Source organism: Strix aluco, chromosome 5, assembly GCF_031877795.1.
Source record: "Strix aluco isolate bStrAlu1 chromosome 5, bStrAlu1.hap1, whole genome shotgun sequence".
NCBI lineage: Eukaryota > Metazoa > Chordata > Aves > Strigiformes > Strigidae > Strix > Strix aluco.
The window spans coordinates 17,359,017-17,382,517 of record NC_133935.1 but is presented as its reverse complement, the minus strand read 5'-3'; the positions used below and the strand labels follow the sequence as shown (position 1 = coordinate 17,382,517).

Sequence of the window (23,501 nt, the reverse complement as noted above, 5' to 3'; positions counted from 1 at the left end):
CAGCTGTGGGTAACATTTCTTATCCCCTTCTTTCTCCCTTGCTTCAAGGTAGAATTAATAGAGTCAAGGAGTGGTTCAATTCTTTCAAGGAAAATAAAGATAGGGCCATAATACAGCACAGCACTTCTCCTTTGATCATGTTTAAGCACAGGATTACTCTGCTCTTTTTACTGCCTAGGTTTTTGAATTTAAAGTAACTTTCTGTGAAAAATGGTAAAACTTTTTTTATTTTAAGGTGTAACTTTCCTGGGCACCTTTCCTAGGTCATGGGTCAGAGCTGGAGGGTTGTGATAACAACAGGGACAGCTCTCTAATCCCAGAGCTGGCCCTAGCTCTTGTCATCCTGAGCAAGTCTTCCCAGGAGCTGTTTTGCCTCCTTGCCCCTTTCAGCAGCTGGATGTTACCTCTCAAGGCTCTTCACAATGAAAAAATCGCTTATAATTAGACACAGAGTGGTGTCCTCTCCCTGTATATTATTTAGCCCCCCAGGGAAAGAAGCGGCTGCTTCTGAGAATTCTGAGGAATGTCCATTGTGAGTCTCCTGCCCCTGCCAGTGGGTGCAGAGCTCCTGTCTGGCACAAGCTCTGCTGTAACCCCAGTGAAGGGAGGCAGGGCACCTGCTAAGAGCTGATACCCTCCATTCCTGGGGCTGGTGGTGCTGGGTTGTAAGGCCAGCCCTGGCCTGAGATGAGAGTGGACAGCTGGGCTTTCCCCTAAGTCACCCTTAACTGAGCACACTTCTCACTTTTACCAAAGTGAAGGCTGCAAGGACCTGCTTCCTTCAACTTTATTGAAATTTTCAGACAGCAAGAGGCAAAAAATTACTGTAAGTCAGGTAGAGAAACCATCAAGTGCAGAGGCACCAGGAATTAGACCCCCATGAAGGGATACACACACTCTCATTCTCTTTTCTAGCAACAACCAACCAGATAGGAGCTTCAGCAAGCAAGCAGCAAGGAGACAAACAAGGCCAAGGGCTGGTTGCCTGCAAGAGATGGTTTTGCAGTCATCACCAGTCACATTAGGAAAGACTGAGGGCCCTTTAAATCAGGAGCAATGCTAGTTCTGATCCTCTGAGCACCGGCTGCCCCACTGCCTGCCAGCTAAGGCAGGATTTATTGTGCCAGCATGAGCAGCACCCGCCTTTGAGACGGAATGTAGTATTTGGGGTGGAGAACAACAGGCTGCAGAAGGAAGACCCCTCACTGATAGCTGTAACCTCAGCAGTGGTTAGCTCCTGTGGCTCCTGCTCTTCAAAAAGAAATGACAGGGTCCCCCTGCCAGGCCTCTGCCCACCCTCCAGGAGACACTTCCACAGGCTGGGGTCTCTCAAAGGTGCTTAGTTCAAGAGTCCTGGGATTCACACTGGTGCTCAACTGACCGCATCTATGACTCCCAGTCATCCTCATCCTCCTCACCCACGGGCTGCTGTGGGGGTGGGAGGGGCGGTATCGAGTCTGACATACGAGCAAAGGCACCAGCAGGACTTCCAGGAGCATCAAGATTTCCAGAGGCTCCCGGCCCTTTCCCTGAAATACCTGTGAGGGAAGGAAAATCACCAGTGAGTGACACCTGGGGACTAGAGAACAAAGAGGCTCAGCAAAAGGGAGGGGGAAACTATACCTCATCCTGCTGCTCCCAGCACCCAGGTGACCCAGGCAAGCAGAAAGGCCACACTTAAACCCTGCAACAGCCCAGCACAAGGGCTCATTTAACTAAAACTCCACCCAAGCATGTCCATGTCCTCCTCCACCAGGTGCTAAATGCCCCAGGGTACCTGTCAAGGCCTTGGGGCAACTCAGGTGCCTCCATGGGTGGAGGCCCAGCTGCCCCAGCACTGAACTAAAAAGGACATCCCTAACCCTTCCTCACAGGCAGCCTTCAGGGTTCATCCTGCCTCAGACACACAACCTCCTCCAGCTAGACTTGAGGTGGAGATTCCTCTGCTCACCCTCTGTAAAGACACTCCCAGCCCTGCTGTGGCACACATGCCAGGGAAAATGTCTCTGTTCCTGTTTCTAGGGCTGCAGTTGACACAACTGAGGTGCCAGAAAGTCCTCTCCCTCTTTCCTAGGGGGAAGGAGAAGCCCACGCTGGAGGACAGTACCTTTGCGCCTCAGCACCAGTTTGTTGAAGAGATCTGACATCAAATCTCCACCTTGTCCTGTAGCTCTCACTGAAACAGAGCAAAACAAGTCAGAGAAGCATCAGTCTGAACTGCACTACGGTGAAAGCATTCTCCTGCAACACTGCTTTCAGATTAAAGAACAAAAAATCCAAACCTCTGATCTGGTATCACACCCAAAATCTCTCCCACTATAGTCCCGTTTCAGGTCAGGAAAACACCAGGCACTGCAGGGTAACAGCATCTTCTGGGGAAATCCAAGAGTGGAATTCCTTGAGAGGGAAGAGGGGCTGGGCACTCTGCCAAACCAGCTCCATTAATACCCTCTGCAGCCACCTAAACCAACGGTGCTCAAACCAGCTTGGCCCTGCCCCTCTTGGCCCTAGGGTTTCCTTTGTTCGTCTGCCCCCATGCAGTACACATGAAACTTCTACATGTGCCCTGAGACAGAGCATGTCTCCATCAAGAACACAAATGCCCTTCTGGCAGATGGGGTTTAGCAAGTTCACAGAGCTCTGGCTGAATGGGAAACACCCGAGACCTACTCGAGCCTGTGAGGAGAGACAATGCTTCTCCCCTCTGTTCACTGTGCTCCTGGCTTGCCCGTCTTCCCCAGCCAGACCCACACCTCTCCAGCCTGGGGCAGAGAGCAAGGAAGATCAGTTCTGCCAAAAAGCCTCAGCACCTTGTTCTTGTTCCTTCTGCTTCTTCTTCTCCAGTTTCCTCTCCTTGACACTGCGGAGGTTGGCCTTCCCAATGCCACCGGCCTGGCGGATGGACTCCAGGAGACTGGCACGCCCTGTAGAGGGGTTCACCACCTCCTTCGGGGCTCCCTGGACTGAAGCTGCAGGGACAGGAAGGTCAGGCAGCAGTTACAGGCCCAGCCAAATCCCCATGGAAAGGGCTGCTCTGATACCCCACCAGCGTCTGCTCAGGGCTGTGAGCCAGGCCCAGACACATCTCGGTGATGGACATGCTCAGCCCAGCCAGCAGGAGCCCCGCCAAGGGGGAACTGAAGGCTTGCAGCTCCCAGGCAGGCCGGAGCAGCTTCCCTCCTCTGCCAGAGGCTGGGAAACCACAGGGAACCAACCAAGGACATAGGCTGAAGCCAAGGAGGCAGAGTTAGTTTTTGCTGGTGAAGCTGTGGAGATGCCTAGCCCTTACCTGCAGGCACCGCATTGCTGCTCTCCTCGCTCGCTGTCCGGGCTGGCTCAGAGGGGGCTGTGGGCTGGGGCAGGGGTGGCGGAGGAGGCACAGTAGTTGGCATAACGGGAGGCGGTGGGGGAGGCGGTGGTGGAGGAGGCGGCAATAGCTCAGCATCTTGAAGGTCTGAAAGATGAAAGAAGTTGTATCTGAAGAGTCCCAGAGGACAGCACACTGAGAGCTTCAGCTCAGAGCTTCGCATGCCTCAGCAGCAACAGATCAGAGTCCTCAGCACGCACCATGCAGCAGAGCACTCCCACCCTGGGCAGCATCTCTTAACAGCAGGCAGGGCCAAGGCAGAGTTTGAGACTCCCCTCCTCTGCCTTCCTCAGCTGCATCCCACTTGCACAAGGGCAGCCCGCAGGCTGCCACGAGGCCGGTCCCTGCACACCGTGCTCCCTCCTCCCTAGCTGTGAGGGAGGTGAGGGGCCTGGAGTCTGGCCAGCACATAAGCAGGTTGCAGCTTTGACTCAGGCCCAAGCCCGAGCCAGAGGTATCTCCAACATCTATCTTGAAATCTCCACCAAGGGACTTTCTGTCTTGTCTCATCTTCTAGCAATCCCTGCCTTCCTTCTTCACAGGTCCTGGGATCAGGGATTGGAAATACCTGGTTGCAAAGGCTCCACCGACTCAGTGTTGAAAGTGGGCAGCTCTGGAATAGCACTGCCAGGGGCAGATGGTGCAATGCCGGGGCCCAGATCAGCACTGTACATGAGATCTGCAGCAATGCCAGGCAGGTCTGGCAGGTAGGATGGCACGTCAATCTCGGGGACCTGGCCCAGATCTGGCACGTAGAAGTAATTTTCAGCTACCTAAAAGAAACCCAAAACGAAAAGATAAGGCAGTGACTACGGACTTGCTTTCCTTGCAGCAAACGGGCACTGCAGGGAACAGCATGGGTGGCAGCCAGAGCTGGGCTTGTGTACCTTGGTACAGTGGCTACCCCTACAACTGTGCTTTAGTCCTCTGGCAGCTCCCCGTGCTCAGAGGCTACCTCCTGCAGATCAGGCTCCGAAAAGGCAGGCTGCAGGAGGAGGAAGAGGTGCAGGACTCTCCCTAGTGTCTTGCAAGTGGACTCTCTCCTCCTCTGAAGGTTTCATGCACCAACTTTTGCAGCCTATAAAAGCCAGTGCCTTCTCCTCCAGAAATGGTTCAGGCACCATTCTCTACTGAGATTGAGATGCAGGAGAACCAAAACCAAGTAGTTACAGAGGTTTGGTTTTGTGTTTAACACACAGGCAAAACAGTACTAAAGCTGTTCTGTGAATAAAGAGTTTTGTTTACTATATACACTACTACCTCCTCCAGTCCAACATGATGAGCAAATGACTCCCAGGCTCCTTTCCCCAGCCCCAAACCACACATTCAGCCATGCACCAGCAAAGTTCCAGGTACGGCCACTGCAAGGTGTGGGGTACAGGATCAGTCATGCAGTGGGGCAGCCGGGTTGGTGTGCTGCCTGCCCCATGTCTGCACCAAGCATAAACCTCTGCTCAGGCTGGCTGGCCCTTCTGTTTGCACCAGCAGGGACCCCTTCCCAGCAGAAATTATGGGGATCAGACCTCCTCCCAGGCACCTTCTAGTAGTGGCACCTCAGACTTCTCAGGAGTTAGCACAACGGGGATGATCAAGTGTTGGAGCCTCCGAAGTCCTCTACAGCCCTGAGGTCTAGCAGCAAGGTGAACTGACACCACATTACTCTTCTCATGCCACTCAGCAAAGGCTTGAGCAGAGAGAAACACCTGCCAAGTTTGAGGGTTTTGTCTCACCCACCAAGCTCACACCAGGACTTCAAGCACAGAACCAGGCAAAGTCCATCTGATAAGTGAGATACCCTGTAGTCCCATGAGGGGCCATTCTCCTACCTGCTCTCCACCCTGCAGAAGCCCTCTCCTCTCAGCAAGCTGAGCACAATCCTCTGAAGGGGGACCAGATGCATCCCCACAGCTTCATCTCACCTGTCGGTCCAACTGTCCCCTTTCGGTGATGGAGAGAGGAGCATCAAAGAGCTTCTCTTCTGTCTCTGTTTCCAGAGCCACATGGGTCTTGGTCACTGCTCCAGCCAGAGGATCCAGGAAAACATACTTCTTGTACCTAAGGGTAGAGGACAAGTATTTCAGTGATGCTGCCATGAGAGCCAAGGCCAGAACAATGTACCCAAGAAGGCCTTGGAGGTGGAGATCTCCCGACTGACTCACAAAGGTGGAACTTGTTGGGCCTTCCACTTTCCTTCTTTTAGCCCCATTTTCCTGCCTCAGCCCTCCAAAACCAGGAGGCGATCAGGTCCTCACCCTGCCAGCACAGCCTTCACATTCATCCTAAAGCAAAGCTCCACTGCAGTGCCATCATTACCAAGCTCTCCCCTTCCCACCACCTGGCCTGAAACTGTCCTACAGTTTCTGTCCTACACCAGTGTCTCCTGCTGACTTGTCACTCAAGGTCCAGTAGGAAAGACAAAGAGGGGAAATAATCCATGGCTCAGGAGAAGAAAGAGGAGGTCCAGCAACTGAAAGCTCAGGAAGGGCTTAAAGAAGCTCTTCAATATGAGCAGAAGGAGGAACCCTGAGGCAAAGCCCAATGGGAAAGGGAACTGCAGAGGAGGTGGCAGTGGAGACATTAAAGCAGTGAGAGTGGTAAAGTGTTGTTGTGCAGAATCATCAGGAGAAAGAGCAGTACCTAGGCTGGCACATGGGGCAGAGAAGGGCAGGAGTGACAGCAGCTCTCAAGGCTGGAGAGAAATTACAGGGCAATGACAGGAAAAACTAAGTAGGGGAAGGGAAATGCAAAACTGCATTGAAAGCAGGTGAGTGGAGGATCAGGTCCAGACAAAACAACTCCTTCCACCCAAGGGAAGAAAGGGTTGCTAGCTGGAAGCCAGCAGAGGGGTACCAAACCCTGTCTGATTAGGCACCTGGTATGTAAGACCCCTGGGAAAATAAGTTACTGCTGCCCCCGGGGAAGGGAAAGCTCCTCTGAGGACAAGCAGGGGCAGGTGAGCAGCACAGCACTGCTCCAGCTCTCACAGGTTCTCGGTGGTATTGAAGAGCAGCAGGGAGCTGAGGGAGCTGATGTTCCTGGGGAGACTGCCAAGGCCTTCTTCTGCATCATCCTCCTGGTGAATTTTGGTGCTCACACACACAGGGAAGTACTTGAGCTTCTCCTGCAAGAAGACAGATAACGGGTGGTCACTCGCTAAAACCACAGCTGCTGACCCAGCTCTCCCCAGCCACCACAACCCACACTGCTGGTTCCACTGTATGGTCTGGGAATTCTACTGCTCCTTCTCCACCTCCCTTTGAGCAAGCAAGCACATGGACAACATTGCAACCCCACACTCATGACAAATCTCAGCAGTTCAGACTCATGGCACATGCTTTTGATGCCACGGATGGGTCATATTGAGTAGGTGTTGCTGTGGCAAGGATCCACCAAAATAAAACAACCACGCCAGCTCTACAGCCAAAGGCACTGCAGTCTAAAAGGCATTTGTTACAGGGTCTCCAATTAGTAGACGTTTTCATGCAGGCAGAGTCCTCCAAACATCTCTGTTACCTCCCCTCTGCTGTGTTCAGTTGATGTTTTAAGAGATGTGATCCCACTGGTGAGGTATGCAGGGAAGGCAAAGGAAGTAGAGGCTAGGAAAAAACAGAGTGCCTGCACTAGGCAAGGGATCAGGCAGAAGGGAGTGCGCAGGGTGGAATGTGTGCCAGATGGTTTTGTAAAGCCTGAGGGATTTGCAGGAGTTTTCAACTCTAATGAACTGAAATCTCCTCTCTCTCGGTTCTAAAACTTCATGCATAATATATAGAGCTCCCTTTAGAAAAGGACTTATTACATCTGAACTGCTTGACTTTTATAGAGCACAGGAATTGCCATCCCAGATCAGACCAGTGTTTCAGCCAGCGTGACAGGGCCCGCTCCATGTGCTCTGGAGGATGAAGCGTGGTGCCCACAGCACACTTTGGGGTAGAGGGAGGAAAGGCGTCAGTTCCTGAACCCAGAGGCAGCCCGGGATAGACAGAACTCCACCCCAGACTCCTTCCAACACCTTTCCTCAGCCCCTTCACAACTCTTGTTCTTTCTTCACAAACTAGGACAAGCAGCAGCCTGGCAGCTACGAGGTGGTTAAGTGTTCGTACCAGGAGAAACCAGAGCACTAATCAGGACAGTTTGTCATGTTAAATAATTGGCCACATTCCTGTGGTTTTCTTCTGTCAGCAGAAGATGACCACTTCAATCACTGTCCACAGCTTCCTACAGCCTCCCTACTTCCAGCATCCCTGCTCTATCCCATTTTCTGAGCCTTTCTTCCCTCCTTGTACTTGTATGGAGGAAATGGAGACCACTGTTGGTTCAGTCTTAAGACCACATCTCAGCAACATAAGCAGTTCCCGCTGATTGAAATTTGTCTTGAATTTGGTAGCCAGAAGTCCCAGGAAATGGCTTAGTCACAGTTCGGTTAATCCTGAGCTTTTATGAGTTTGTATGATGCTCTGAGTCTATAAAATGCTATAAGAAGAGACCAGGGAGGTTTTGATTTAATTTCCTTCTCCCCCCCAAATAACACATTCCAACTTGTGAAAAATACACTGAAATAAATATCTTGAATTTTTATGGAAGCAAGCAGGCAAAAATATATAAATTGTTATTTAGAGACTGTAGAAGCAGAAATTCAAAAATATTCTTTTGATCATTAATATTCATTTCGCAATGTTTAATTTTTTAAGCATGAGGGAGTACTGACGTTTTTGCTAGAACTGTTCACACACACTTAGCCCTCAAGTCATATATATTTTTTTTTTAATTCTCTCTTTGTAGATTTCAATTAGCACTGGAAGACTGTGCGTCACTTTAAGGGTGTAGTGAGAAACCAACCATTACCGACATTTACTTATAAGTCTCATCTAAGGCAGTTATAAAAGCACTAAGCATGAGTATTACTGTGAAACGTGAGGCTCTACATAATACTTTTAATTTAAATGCCACCAAAGTGCTAGTCTTATTCCAGTATCTAGATCTGTTTTGAAATTTAGAACAGCTACATACTGTCAATAATATCCTGTAACTGTGAATTCCGCAAGTTAACATGCCATTTAAAAATTGGTCTTCTTATAGGGACATTAAAGCAACCTCAACACACTGAAGTCACGAGGGGTGTTTGGATGTTAAAACACCCCAACCTGGGGTTTGGCACCTGTCAGGATCACACCCCTAAGGACGCTGCATTTCCAGGCATTTTTCTTCCTAAAGCCTACAGTTAAAAATATATAAAGTCACCCTGGTTCTTAAGTTTAATTAAGCACACGCTATTACAAAGGGAATTGGTGTGATACACCAGAAATCCCATTCCCCCAATGCCAACAGCACTTGGAGATGAGCAAGTGCCAAAAAACTGGTTTAGCCTCCCCACGTCCATGGTGGACTCTGAGAGAGGCAGAATTCACAAAGACATGCCAAGTTACTTACATTTTTGAAGCCTAGCAAGGTTACTCCAGCAGTGGACAGTAACTTTTGCTTGGACCTCTTCCCAAGCCCAGGCAGACCATGTCTCTCACCCCATTTTTCAGCCTCCTGAGGGGCACATGCAGCACCCAGACACAGCTCCCACTGCAAAGGCAGTGCCCAGCGCCTGAGAAGCCCCACAGGGCTGCAGGCCAACCCACCATTGAGCCCTGCCTAACTGGTAGTAGCAACATGCAAAGCGAGTGGCTTTCCAGGCTTACCACAAGGACCTTTTCTATGGCACTCTTATCTACCAGTGCTTACCTTACCAACCTAAACAGTGTCCTCTCAACAGCCGAGTTTTAACTTGCTTGGGGTGTGGAGGGGGAAAGAAGAATTTCCCAGGAGGGAAGCATTTTTGAATAAACTGCTGAACCATGCACATTTTCAACTCAGCTGCTTTCCCCCCAGAGCACAAACCCTAAATGCTGAGCACAGGCTGCCACCACTTAACCTCAAACTGACACAAGCAGAGCTTGCTTTCCTGGTGGGCCGTGTGTGTGTGTGTGTGTGTGTGTGTGTGTGTGTGAGTGAAGTTAGCAAAGGCCACTGTGACTGCTCCCAGCAAAGAGTCCCTCATTAGAAGTGAAAACAGGCAACGAGCCTCTGCTGAAAGCCCTGAATAATTGAGGAGGGCATAAATGCAAACATTAGATTTCCCTCTGTCACATTCCATTACTGCAAGGCACGTCAGGCTCCGTGCTCAGCTATGGCCGAGAAGGGCCTGTCCCCCTGGAACATGGTCAGAGCTTGGCCACAGCGAACCCCACGCAGCACACCAGCTGCTCTTGGCACAGGCCCCTCCATCGTTCATCAGCTGACAGCCACTTGCCAGAACAGCGGTGTCCCCCTGCCCCACCAAAGAGCTGCAGGAGCCAGTGTGTGCGTAAGCGTGGCAAGAGTAACAAGACCGCTGCATGAGGTAGGGTCAGTAAAACCAGAGAAAAATCAACAACCCCAAGGGAGGAACAAACACAAACATCCCCCAGGGCCTGCAACGAAGTCCCTGTGGTGATGGCAGCCTTGGTGATGGAGGGCAGAACATGGCAATGGTACTGAGACCGCCTGGGACAGGGAAGGGGTGACATCGCAGGCAGATGGCGAGCGCAGTGGGGAAGGGCATGCAGCACCTACTGTGGGCCAGTCAGATAGGCACACCATTTGCTCTTTGCAGGACACTACTTTTTACCAGCTGATGCTCTTCTCAATCCCCTCCCCGTGCGAGGAGGGGTGTACACTGGCATCAACCCTTCAGGGTGGGAGAGCATTTCCCTTGTCTACTCGCCGCCGCCCTCTGCTCCCCCCACATGCTCTGATGGGATGGGGCCACCAGCCAGCCAGCACAACTGTAGCCGGTCTGCCCTGGCTGGCCAGCAGCAGGTCCCACACAGCTCTGCCCTGCACTACTGCCAGGGCTCGAAGGAAGCATGAACGCTGCGTGAGTTTGCCAGCTGTCCATTCGGCCAGCAACCCTGCTTCCCTGGCCTGGCTGAAATATTCGTAACTACCTCACTGTGTGAGGTCTCAACTCCATTAAAACGCAGGGAAGTTTAGCATGATAAATTATTCAGTGGCAACTTTATTTTTGGGCCAAGGCACACAAGGATGAGGAAGGAAGTCTCTTTAGGGGTAGAGAGCAGGGAATTTGTCAGGTTGATCCCTAACCTGCCAGGAATAGCACATCTACTACTCTTGGCACAGTGTATTCACAGCAACTTTTAAACTTTAAGGACAGCAACTCCTACTCCTCTCTTTCCAACTCAGGATGTTGACCCAAAACTGTTGGAGAACCCTTTGGTAGCATTTCCTGCCAAACCCACCACTTCTCAGACTTCCCTAAGCAGCCCCTCTCTACCACTCAATCCACGGGGTAAAAGGGAATTTAATACTTCCAGACCTCCTTCAACACCACCAGCTTCAGACATCTGTGCTATGGGCACACCTGGAAGCCCCAGCTGTGCTGAGTACTGCGAGATTCAGCTGCTCTGTAGGCTTGAAACCTACAACTGCTGAACACAAGGCAAAGGAGAAGCAAAGCACAAACAAAAGATGTAAAGAAGAAAAATTATCTTCCCCCTCAGGATGTAAAAATTAGCTGAGAACCAGGGAGAGACAATACCCAAGTATGATGTTTTCCTGGGACAGAAAAATGCTCCAATGACTCCTTTTTTTCTGACACACTCATGAGCACTTCTACCTTTCCCGTCTCACCATCACTTACATTACTGCCTTCAGAAAACACTTTTCAAACAATTATGACCCTGATCCCAATTGCCTTGCTATGCACAGCTGAAGCCTTAAGCCCAGCTAGCAGCACCCACCAGCATTGCTGCAGGAAACAGTGGTGTTTCAGGAAACCAAACTGCTCTGGAGAGTTGGCAGCCAACAGCCAAACAGAGCACTCAGCCATCCAGCCAAGGTCTTGTACTGACGTGGCGCTCTCAAACTGACAGCTCCGCAAGCATCCCAGCCTGACCTCACACACCCCCACCAACAGGCTAAGCTGAAAAGATGTTCTACTCCCAGCCTATATCCTAAAGCCCTCGTCTACTTCATGAAAGAGACTAACAGCCTCCCAGTTTCTCTTTGCTTGTTCATCACAAGGTCTGTTCTCCTCCTTACCTGCAGAGCTTTCTCATCCAGCATTCGGTGTTTGCTCTGAATCTTGTGTCTTGGCCATTTCTGTTTAGATGGGTCTTCTGCACCAGCAAAAATTGAACTGTACTCCTGCAGCCGTTCAGGGGCTGGATACTTGGCACTGGAAAACACCTGTGGAGAAACAAGGAGGGACTGGAAAATCCCAACAACTAGGCAATCCTAAAATACAGAAACACATGGAATAAGCACACAGTCTGTGCTGCCAGTGGGAATGGACAGCCTTAGAGTCAACAGGCTCCTAAGGGCTATCTGCACAGCCCCAACCATGCATGGGCTGTCACTTCTGAAACTGGAAGTGCTAGAGCTCCTCTCTCTTTAAATACTAGGAGATCATCGCCAAAAAGCCTTCCACTACCAGGAAGGGAGTTGGAAATACTGTATAAAATGGAGCAAGAATGGGGAAAGAAGGATTTTCACTGGTCTTACATTGCTCACTGGGATTAAGATGCACTGAAGGGGAGGGTCTCTAATGGCAGCTTGCATTCCAATAGCCAAAGTGTCTACAAGCCTGAAGTGCAAGGGTGTTGGGCTTAGCTCAGCACATGCCTTTTCTCTTTCTCAGGAAGCAGCTGAGGCAGCAACCTATATAGGCCTCATAAGGCCTGGAGCTGTGTGGCTCATGGGTCTAAAAATCATCAACTGGCTGAGTCAGGAAGGGGATTCTCATCACAACCCTGTTCCGCAGCAGGGCATGGCGAGATGAGTGGGCAGCAGCTGTGGCAGCTGAGCACCTGTCCTTCTCCAGAGCTTACATTAGGAGTAAAGAGAGAAGGTGGAAGGGAAAAGGGAGGCCATGCAGCCTTCACGGAAGTCAATACCTTAATAGCCTTCTTGCTGCCCTTTATCTTCTCAATCTTCGCTTGGGCAATCGTGACTCTCTCACTGATTGCCTGAAGCTGTGCCCGGCTGGCCTCCACCCGCTGAGAGATCCTAGGAGGCAAGCACCTTTCTTAAAATGAACAATCCAGAGCCAGAGATATTTTGGCAGCAGCCAATGCCCAGGCCCTCAGGGAAGAACGTGAATCTCAGTGGACTGGACTGTTTCATAAGGCAAAATAGTGCTGGTTGAGATACGCTTGTCTCGGTCCCATTGAGAGCTTTATGTACTCCAACATGAAGGTAGGTCTCGTCCATGACTCACAGCACAATGTTCCTGTGGCCGTCTGAGGCACAGCACAGAAACATGGAGAACTGCAGCTTTTTTGAAACACCAGTGCCACAAGCCCTACGCCTCTCTGCAGGTACTGCTGACAAGAAAGCTACAGCCAGTTATCAACTGCTGACATATTTTTAATAAAAACAACATGCTAAAAATGAAAGGCAACATATGCTAATGAGCAGAGTTCAGGACTCACAAGGCTTATCCTGTCCTCTGCTATACCAGCAGCTTGTTGCACGACTTCTTCCATGTTGTTTTGCAGCTTTGTGATTTGATTTCCACATCAGCTAAACAACATTAGGTCCTCATTTGGAGCAACAGAGTACACTAACTTGCATAATTTTTGCATAACTAGATCAGCATCAAAATGCTTTGGGACTGAGGTTAAAAGCACTCTGTGGCAGCAGGGGATAGCAGTCACTGGTTAAGCACCTCTGCATTCACCGTGTGGACATACTGCTTTCCCACAAAGCTTATAACAGATGCCTTGCAGCCAGGGGCATGACTGAAACTGCCACCATGTTGTGCCAGTCACTACCATGCTGCAGGAACTGTCACACAGGTTCAGCCAGAGGCTAAGAGGAACATCGGAACCAGGTATCAGCTACAGGTAACTATGGAGTCAGCTCCTCAGAAGAGTCCTTTCTTCCCCATGCATAACTAGCAGGATCTCCTTAGCTCCAATTTTGAAAGTTGAAAATTGTTCTGAATCTTCACTCCTCTAATGAAGCCAGCAAATAGGGTTTTTTATGGTTATACAACCAGGAGAGATACCACTCCACCTCAGCAACATTTTGTAGCAATGAGTTCCATTGGATCACTATGTGACTGTAAAAAAAAAAAAAAAAATATCAATCTCAAGCACTGTCTTTACATTTGACCAAAAGCCCCTCTTGCTTTTGAGTAGAGAGCTCCCATGCTTTTTTTTCCATTCTGTCTGTATAATTCCTTTCAGCAACAAATTTGACATCAGCAGTGATCCATGGTTCCCATTTTCAAACTGTACTAGACCCATTTTTTCAAGTATTTTCACTCTGTGCAGCACATTCCCTATTCCAGTACACAAATGGACTCCACTAAAGCCCCCTTCACGGTAGGTAGTGAAAAAACAGCAAGTACAAGCAGCCTGTTCAGCTTGTATCATTGTGAAAGACCCCTACTTCTTTCTCTAAACAGCTTTAAGTGTTTCTGTTTGTTTATAACCATGCTCCCCTCTTTCTGTCGGAATGAAAATCCTTCCTTATGCATACAGCAGGAGAGCACAGAGCCTGTTTCTACTTTATTTTTTTTTTGGAGTGGGAGAGGAAAAAAATGGAACCTCATGAGATTCTCCCTCTTGGAATTATTCTCCATTTCCCCATCCTTTTATTTTAAACACAGCCTAACAGCTTGTATTTTGTACCAACACTACGTACAAATCTGTTCTTGATTTCCTTCCCACACCCTCCCTCTGTCTCAGTGGAGTAAGTCCACATCGCTTATACACTTCATAGGTTCTCAGAGTGGTTTCTGTTGTTCCTTTCAGTGTGCATTTCTTAGCACCTGTCTGCAGCAAATTTCATGTGTTATAGGTCTGTCCTATTGCCTTGTTTTGTCAAAATGTGAGATGTCTCTGAAGGACCAAAGTCTTCCCTAACTACTCTCCCCAGCAAATTTTCCCACCTCACTGTTGACCTCCTTTCTAGATGTTTCACAACTGTATTGACTGACACAATTTCCACCACTGCTCCTGGGGGCATCTGACTATTTTTACTTCCTTCAAAGCTGAAAAAAATTGGCCATTTGTTTCTGCTTTGTTTCTCTCCCTCAAATCAATAATGCAATTTTCCCCTCTCACCTGTCAGTAGACCCCTCTCATAGAATAGCTCCACAAAGCCTTCCTGAAGCTCCAAATAAAAGCAAGGTATCAATTGCCTTTTAGCCAGTATCCTGCTGACTCCCACGCACAACTCTCAAGGGCTGACCAGGCACATGTTCCTCTCCCAGAAGGAAATTTTGAGCAGTTATGCAAGCTTAGGCCTGGAAACCAGTAACTTCCCACTCTGTGAATGTGAGTGGGTCGAGTGAGGCAGTCAAACGCTTTCCTCACTCCCTTTCCTGCCCCATGTTATCCCCCACTGCTTCACCAGGTATCACCTCTTCCTCTCCCTTCCCACACTCACTCTTTCACTAGCTGTGAAGAAGCAAAGGAGTTTTTGAAGAATCCCAGTTATCCTTACCTTTCACTCTTAATCACTTCCACATTTAACATTCATCCTCTAAGACAGCCAGTTTAGGAGAGGAATGGTGCCACAACTCCCTTTATGCCCCCAAACATAGGCAGCACACTGGCTATTACAAAGTGCCTCTTGGTGCGAGGGTACTAACGCCTCCCGTGGCACATGGACAGCATCAGGGGAAGAACAGAAAGCAAAGCACCTCTCAGCCCACAGTGCTGCTTTCATCTTTTTCATTTAAGGTTTGCTGGAACCTCTCTTAAAAAGAAAGCATCCCTAAAACCAGAGCATGTCTGGCAAGTATTGTTCCCCAGCTGCAACAGTAAAGGTACATCCAGAAGGGGAAGAGGGAAGACATCTAGCTTCATCCATCCCTACTGCCCACCAAATATAACTGAGTGGTAACATTCAGCCATAAAAGGACAGTATCAGGCAGACAGTTTGCTCCCAGCACAAGCTGGGGAAGTTGTCCAGTGTCAGCTCAGGTGTTTCAAACCATGATGGCTCTTCTGAGGCACCTTGTACTTTTTCCTGTGATCTCCTACTCTAGGATTTGCCAGGCCAAATCCCAGACCTTAGGAGATATGCCAAAAAACCTCCACCTGAGGTGGCACAGATGCAAGCACACAACACAAAGAGTACACACCAGTCTACAGAATTAATTTATTTGTTGCTGAGCAAGATAACCATAAAAAAAACCCCAATTATTAAACCCCCTCAATCCAACTAATCCAAATTTTATCACATGTACAGGGTCCTAAAAGTGCATTACTGTTCTGCATGTACAGTTCAAGATAGAGTTGCATGTGTTAGAGACAATATGCCATATTGATACTGACACTGAAAAAAATACATGTGTCCTCCAGCAACTTTAGTATTTCTGCTGCTGTGGAAACCAGACTTACTCCAAGGAGTCAACCCGGTGTTTGTAAAGAAAGGAAACGTGAAAGGATGGGGAGAGCTGTTGCAAAGGATTTCAGGGGTAAAGTGTTTGAAGCAAGGTGGCATTCAGACCTCAACCTCCGTTTAAAGAGGAGTGTGTTACTGAGTGGTGTTTGTTTGAAAGGCAATTGCAATCAGGACAGGAGAGGTAAGTGTTAATAAAATGGCCCATTACTGCCCCTCAAAACCCTTTGCTCAGACAGCCAAAACCACCATCAGCATCTGAACCTACCCTGCGCCTATCCTATTAGCCTCTGCTGTGTTATTTTGCTCCCGGTGCTCTTTTCTGCTTGAGAAACCCCTTTAGTTAGATTCAATGTGACTTTGGAGTTGCAAAGAAGCAGGAGGCGTACAGCGACAGCCGCTCCCTTTGGGCAGGATGCATACTTCTGGAGAAGTGAAAAGGGGGCCTGCAGAAGAAAGAAGACTATATCACCTGCCTTCAGATCCTGGGCACTGAGCCAAACCAACCTTCCCCTCCCACTGCTTTTCTTTGGGGAAGCAATACACGTGGCAGATTAAATCTATCTAGCAGATTATCTCTTAATCCACACAGACTTTTATTTTTAATCTAAACAGATATTAAAGCCAATCTTTCAGCTGCTTTGATTCAAGCTTTTACATTCTCTTGTCCCTCTGGAATCTTTTTGCAGTCAAGCCCCCTGTGCCTCACCCCCAACTTAGATCTCATTTTTCCTTTCTCTTAAACCCTAATCCTGCTGCCTTGAGCTCCTCTCCATTTTAGAAGCTACTCTCTCCAACACTCACAGCAGGTCCTGGGAACACTTCTCCCCACCTCACTGTCTCCCTTGCTGGCCCTGTATCCTCTGTCCCATCTGCAGCCACAGAGCAGATTACTTCCTACTATTTCCTTATAACTCCTCTGATAAATCACACATTCAGGAGGCTCCTGAAAGACTTCCTCTGCTGTGGCTGTGTCTGCTCATAGGGGGAAAATTACTGTTCTCTTACTCCCATAGGAGAAAGATTTGAGGCATTAGGAATCTGGCATCCAGGACATTGTCCACTGCCTGTCAGTTGTCAGCACTGGCAATAATACTACTTTTCTATGAGGGTCTGCAAGCACTCCACAATGCCAGAAAAAGAACTGTGATTTTTATCATCTATATTTGCTAGGGATCAGTCAGCATCAGAAAAAAGTTTAAAATCAGAGCAGGTTTAAAGACAAGCTGACAGATTCCCAGAAAGGTGGCTGAGCAAGACAGAATTCAGCTGGAAGGAAGCATCGCAGCAGCAGGAGACCCTTTGCTGTCTATGTTGAGTGTACACATCACCCCAAAGTGACAGGGATGACAAAAATTGAAAGTGGGAGAGAGAAAAGGCAAGCTCCACACCAAGGTGAACAAGAAAGGTGAGGCAGCAGAGTCTGGGAGCAAACCTCTCTAGAATACCAAAGAACTTCAATTTCACATCTGAAGTACAAAAGTAAGCGATCAACCAAGGAGAAAGAACATTACAGAGCAGAATGAGAAATGAAGTTTCACAGGAGGATAAGGTAGCCAAAGTATTAAATTACTTTTTCCTTAAATGAGGAGTGTACACATCACAGCAAGTCAGGCTTCTGGTCTCCTCCCAGCCCAAGCTCCAGCCCTGATAGATAGCCAGGGGATGCTCAGCATTGTTGTTCAGGGTACATACAGTAAATTTGTTCTATAAAACCTTGGCTTTTTGCCTAAAAGTCAAGCTGCTTTTTTTCAACAAAGCGTGGTTTTATTAAATTCCTCCCTTACTGGAGGAGGTGTGAATAAGAAGGGACGGAGTTTATGGTTCTTGTATTTTATTACATTCCCAGATTCTCCAAGTGGCTGGTGCTGGAGCAGGGTAACAAGGGAAGAAAACAGTGCTGGCTGCCATTCATCATTCCACAGCACCAGTGCCAAAACCAGCATGATACCACCACTGAAGAATGAGATACCACTAAACCTCTAAGACAAGTATCAGTGGGTTTCCAAAAGTGAGTGAACTGCTGGTGAGGTGAGGAGACACTAACTCCCAGGGGAGGGGAGACATTCCATGATGAAAGCAGCAGCAGAAGGTGGTGCTGAAGTAGCTAAATGTCCACCTTTCTTCTCAAGCTACTGAGCCCCTTCCTCACCTGCTTCTTTCCTGGGACCCAGAGGCACGTCACTGCTCTCTTCTACTTGTATGTTGTGGAGAAGAAGAAAATCTCAAACTTTTTCAAGTTTTAATTAGTCCAAGAATCTTCTTGAAAAAAGGCCACGGGCTTTATGGCTCTTCAGGCTGCTGAAGTGATGGGGAAACATCAATGCATTGCCCCTGGTACCCATAACTCAGAGCTTTGATGCACAGTCCAGTAGACTGAAGCAGGCCTAGAGAGCTAGGCTAGAATATCTAAGCATGTTCTGGCTGGCTAACAAAGGATAATGTTTTATGAGGCACTAGAGTGTGCTTTACAAACAGCCTTACCGCATATGGATGTTCCTACACACTGTGGTGGGCCAGCTCAGAGTTCACGCAGCAATGACCAGCACAGTCAGAAACAGACTGCAAGAAGCCCGAGCCCCACTCTCCCCACTCCCACGCAGTGTCCCTGCCCCAGCAGCTGGCAACATCACAGGATCAAGATGGAGAGAGCAAAGGAAAGGCTGCTAAGACATTTATGGTTTACAGCAATCCAGGGAAGCATTCAAAGCCATTTCACAAAGCCAATTCGCCTCAAAAGTTTGAAAGGCAAAAAGCAAAAATGCATTCTTTATTATAAAATGCCAAATATGTTCAACCACTCAAAGAAAGATCAACTTGTTTGCTTTCTGCTCTCCTCTCTCCATATTTAAGCAGTTTTTAAAGTCTTACTTCATGTCTGAGTAAGTGTAATCAGAAACTGTCATCATACACCATCTCTGACAGAAAGAAATCCCAAGTGAGATAGTGTAATCAACGTTTCTTCCTCCATTAAGGGTATGGGTATTATACTAATTAATGTTTATCACACTTTGATTGCTCCTCGAGCCTGATTTGCAGGTGTTTCAGCATTCACATATTGCCCTGCTCCTGTGATGCCGAACGGCCTTGCAGACTAGAGGGTGATCAAGGTTGCCAGGTTATCCTCAGCAGGATCTGGCATACATCACTCTCCACAGGTCATGTTCTCACACAAAAATAATTTCGTTTTGATCTTTAATCTCTCATTTCACAAGGTGCTCCTGCCACTGTGAATTAAGTTTATGTAAAACTGAAAACTTAGAATTTTGACCTATCATCACAGCATGCTCCTCCCTCTTCTCCTGCAGCTTGCTCTCCTCCCCAGAAAAGCAGCTTTTTTCTTTTCCTTTTTTATTTTTGAAAAAAAAAGTCACAAACAAGTTCTTCTTTAACCTTCCAATCTTTTTACTTGCCTCCCACCACTGACTGATCTGAAAGCAGACACACTTTCCTTTTTTTAGAAGAAATGTATACTAAGTAGAAAGTCTGTGTACACCAAGTAGAAAGTCTGTGTTTGCAAATAAGTTACACAATTAGATCTTCTATTTAAACTATACAGGCTACTTTTGGTCATACTACTTCTCCATTAGTAGTGTTAAGATATATAAACACAACAGGTTCTACCATCACAGTGACAACTTTTGGGAAGGATGCTCTAAAAGATAAAAACTGGTTCTTCTACTAGTACTGCTGCAGTTTCATAGGTGACCTTTTGAGTTCATCCACTGGTGGTGTGGGGGCAGATATTGAACACCACCATGGAACTGCTTCCCAGAGAAGCAGCCCCAGGAATAGTCTTGAGATATTAGGCAGCAGATGCTGTAAGTACAGAATGATAGAATCATAGAATAGTTTGAGTTGGAAAGGACCTTTAAAGGTCATCTAGTTCAACCCCCCTGCAATGAGCAGGGACATCTTCAACTAGATCAGGTTACTCAGAGCCCCATCCAACCTGACCTTGAATGTTTCCAAGGATGAGGTCTCTACCACCTCTCTGGGCAACCTGTTCCAGTGTTTCACCACCCACATTGTAAAAAATTTCTTCCTTATATCTAGTCTAAATCTAACCTCTTTTAGTTTAAAACCACCACCCCTTGTCCTATTACAACAGACCCTACTAAAAATTTTGTCCCCATCTTTCTTACAAACCCCCTTTAAGTACTGAAAGGCTGCAATAAGGTCTCCCAGAGCCTTCTCTTCTCCAGGCTAAACCATCCCAACTTTCTCAGCCTTTCCTCATAGGACAGGTGTCATAGCAACTGGTACTAGAACTGTAACTAGTAAAAGTTGCTAGTAAAGTACTAGTAACTGGTTTGTTATCTATATAGTCTTCACTCATCCTTGCAAAATTCTCACAAGTATTTACTCACCGAAGCTCAATCTTTTGTAGTAATAACCTTAAGGGTTTTTTTGGGGTTTTTTTTTTGTTTTTTTTTTTTTTTTTAAAAATCACTGTTGAAAGGAAGGCTAATCCTGTTTGGACAGAATTTTACAAGACTGTCAGAAGTAAATTTTGTTTCCATGTTGCTTGAAGTTATGGTTCTTATTTGGCAGATAGCTTGAGAAAGTGTTTTGGCACCTTGTAACCTTAAATTAATCAACTGTGTATACAAACATTAGGTTTCTCTTTCTCCCATCAAAACTCCTATCCTAGATTAGCCAAAGATCTTCCTCCCTGTCCCCACTGAACAGAAAATGTGTATCACCACACAGAGTCAGTGGAAACATAAGCAGTGAAGAAATGCCCAGGTGACCCTGTGGTGAACTTACCTGGGGGTAGGGAGAGCTAACGCCTTTAAAAAGGTCTCAAATTCCTCTGGATCACTGAGTGTACAAGAAACTCCCTCCCAGCTTTCACTCGGGCACCGTGTCTGATTCTACACAAAGTCTCTGTTACACAACTCACTCTTAATCAACATTACACTCTACATTTCCTATCAGCAGTAGTCACAGGAGACAGATCAGCCTGGATTTAAATGTCTGATCTGTGCCTTCTCCCAGGTGGTTTCAAGAGAAATGCATAAGCCACCAGCCAAAACTGATTTTGGCTGAGCTTCTTAGCTGAGTTTCTTCTGAGCTTCACCTGAAGGTAACAAGCACTGACAAGTCCACAGCAGCCTCCCCAGCCCTTTTAGCCTGTGTCTCACTTGAGCCAAAGATATCTTGCTACATCGCCATGATAATGGGGGAAGGAAGAGTGATGCTTGCAGAGCCCTCCTCCCCACTGGCAAGGCACTCCACATTGACTCAGCGCTGCAGAACAAGAGGACAGCCTGGTTTATAGCAGAAGATCAGGAAGTTTCTCTTTATTCCTAGCTTTCCCCTGTACCTTTCAAATGGTTTTAAGTCCACTTTTTTGACCAAGGTAAGTAGCACCCAGTTGCACCCATGTGAGAAGAACTGATTTACATCCCTAAAGGTTCTACTACAGGGCTTGCCCTAATGTAGGGTTGAATGTACCAGGTAAGCTTAGCTCCTGCTCGTTCGTTGGCATGGACGCTGGCTTTTTATACCAACACTCACATAGCACAAATACTGCTCCTAGTCTGTTTATCTCCACTACCAAAACAAGTCATTGACACCAAGAATAAGAATACTGATCAAAACACACCCGCCTCCAGAGCAGAAAGTGATTCCTTGTGATAGAAGTTCAAACTCTAATCATTCTCCAAGAAAAGCACTGCTTTACTTTGCATTTAATCAAATATCATTAGAACTTCATTGCTTTGAGGTATTTGGGTGAAAAGCTATTTCCAAGTGTTAATTAAGTCTCAGTTGCTTGTGAAACCAAGAGTGGAATCATTTGTCCCTGTGACAAAGTAAATATATGGAAATTCACAGTACAGTCCCAGCAGACCAGATTTTCAGTCCATCATTCACTAATTTGAACAATTTTTGCTTTAATTCACAAGAGTTAACACATATATTTCAGTAGTTGTTTAATTTTTAGTTTTACTGAGTTTAAGACCACCTGTGCAAGTACTTCTACACTCTTCAGTGCCTCCTCATTGCCAAATCCATCCCACTGCTGCTCTCTAGAATAAACTATAGCTAGCCGGCACTGGTGCAAAACACTGACCATTCTCTCCAACAACACTTCTTTCTCTGGATCCAAAATACACCGTTTCCCCACATTTAAGACACAAGTTTGAAGGTAAAGGTTTCTGCATAGACTTTAAATTTTCCCCACTTTCCAGTAGCTGATGGCAATCACACAGAATTTGACTTGCGCACCACAAGTTGAACCCTTCAGTCCCCTTTTCAATAACAGATACTTAAGATAACAGATACTTAAGAGCTATCATCTACAAGCTAGTACTTACACAACAGTCACTAACTAAAATCTATAAAACCCACTGTCCTGCGCAATTGGGCTTGCATATTCAGGGAAGGAAAGCCTAACCAAGAAAAAGGACCCGCTACTGTAAAGCGGTCTGAGAAACTCTCAAAGACAACTGCACTTCATTTCTTCTTGTAACTCTTAGTTCCCTTCTGACTTCCACCAGGGTCTGCCTCCGGTCTTTCCTCACTTTGTTCTGACTTATTGAGGTTGTCATTGGATACTTGGTAAATGACCTAACTAGCTTTTGAAGGATGACTTGAGTATCCAGGTCATTCTGTTTTGCTCTCAATACCATGTTTCTGATTATCATATTTGCTGCAGTAATCACTGTACTTTCAACAGCTTACAACTCAACCAAATTTCTTCTATTCTTTCCACTCTACCTTCAGTTAGATACTTCCACCTATACAAGCACTGCCACTTGCTGCTTCTGTCTACAGTCAATGACCCTCCCCTGAGGACTAGTGCCAATTCCCAAGACTTCCCCAAAACTTTGCTACAATGGAAACAAGCCCAACCACACAAGATAACTGTTTCTCAGAAAATGTATCAGTCCTTTGCTAGCTACAAAACCTCACTGTTAACTACATCTTTTCCCTTTCTCACTCATGCTTCCAATTTGAACTTCTCATAATAGATCCTTCTCTTTCAAAACAGGTCTCCTCTTAAAGGAAAGATTTCTTTCCATGTTTTTTGCAAATGGAGCTTATTATTTCACAATATTTGCTCTTCAGAAACAGAGGTTATTTAGTGCTACTTTTTCATTCTCCTACAATCAATTGCAGTCACACTCAAATCTCAAAAGGCACCTTCTATGATATGCCCATCAACAAGCTAATTTGAGCATAAGTGCTTCTTCAACAAATGACAGTAACTCTTTATGACACATTATCCATCTAACACCTTTTCCTGAGTGATTACAGCACTTTCTTACTTTCTTGAGGGATTTCTAGTTACTTTTCCCAAAAAAACTTTGAGCCCCAGGCAGAGATTTTTCTAACAGCATCAAAGAGCAGATGCCTCTTTGCTTGGACTGACAGCTGCTCTTGTCATTTCAATGAAACAGTCTGTGGCACATAGTGATCAGACATCACCTTTAGAGCAATTTTAGACACATGATTTCATTTTCCTCACTGTCCTTTTAAAACCCATCTTTCCCACATAGTGACTCGCAAATAGTCATTAAGAATGGAAATAACAGCATCACAATAATACCGGAACAAATTTGTACAGTATACTTTTCAAACATCCTTCCCTACCCCCAAACTGTCAGGAGAGTAAATTCATAAATTTTAATAGCCTAACCACTTGCCCTGTGACATATACAATAAATGTTCTCACAGACCAATGCTTTCAGCAGCAGCTAAACCTTTCATCCTAGCTAGAAGT

At 47.0% G+C, this 23,501-nt stretch overlaps 1 protein-coding gene across 14 annotated transcripts in view; it reads right to left on the bottom strand.

Moving 5' to 3' along the window:
* Positions 1-745: 745 nt before the first annotated feature.
* WASHC1 (WASH complex subunit 1) overlaps positions 746-23,501 on the bottom strand; it is a 45,376-nt gene continuing 22,620 nt past the window's right edge. For 11 of the 14 annotated variants that reach the window (XM_074826202.1, XM_074826201.1, XM_074826196.1 and 8 more), the window contains 9 exons: positions 12,307-12,418; positions 11,453-11,599; positions 6,352-6,488; positions 5,287-5,422; positions 3,936-4,140; positions 3,290-3,454; positions 2,811-2,969; positions 2,108-2,176; positions 746-1,538 (listed from right to left, as the gene is read on the bottom strand). In XM_074826202.1, coding sequence (XP_074682303.1) covers positions 1,387-1,538; positions 2,108-2,176; positions 2,811-2,969; positions 3,290-3,454; positions 3,936-4,140; positions 5,287-5,422; positions 6,352-6,488; positions 11,453-11,599; positions 12,307-12,418 — 1,282 coding nt within the window. In that variant the 3' untranslated portion in view covers positions 746-1,386. Of the gene's footprint in view, positions 1,539-2,107; positions 2,177-2,810; positions 2,970-3,289; positions 3,455-3,935; positions 4,141-5,286; positions 5,423-6,351; positions 6,489-11,452; positions 11,600-12,306; positions 12,419-13,079; positions 13,476-23,501 lie in introns of all 14 variants that reach the window. The other 3 variants (XM_074826207.1, XM_074826204.1, XM_074826205.1) reach the window with 1 other exon arrangement.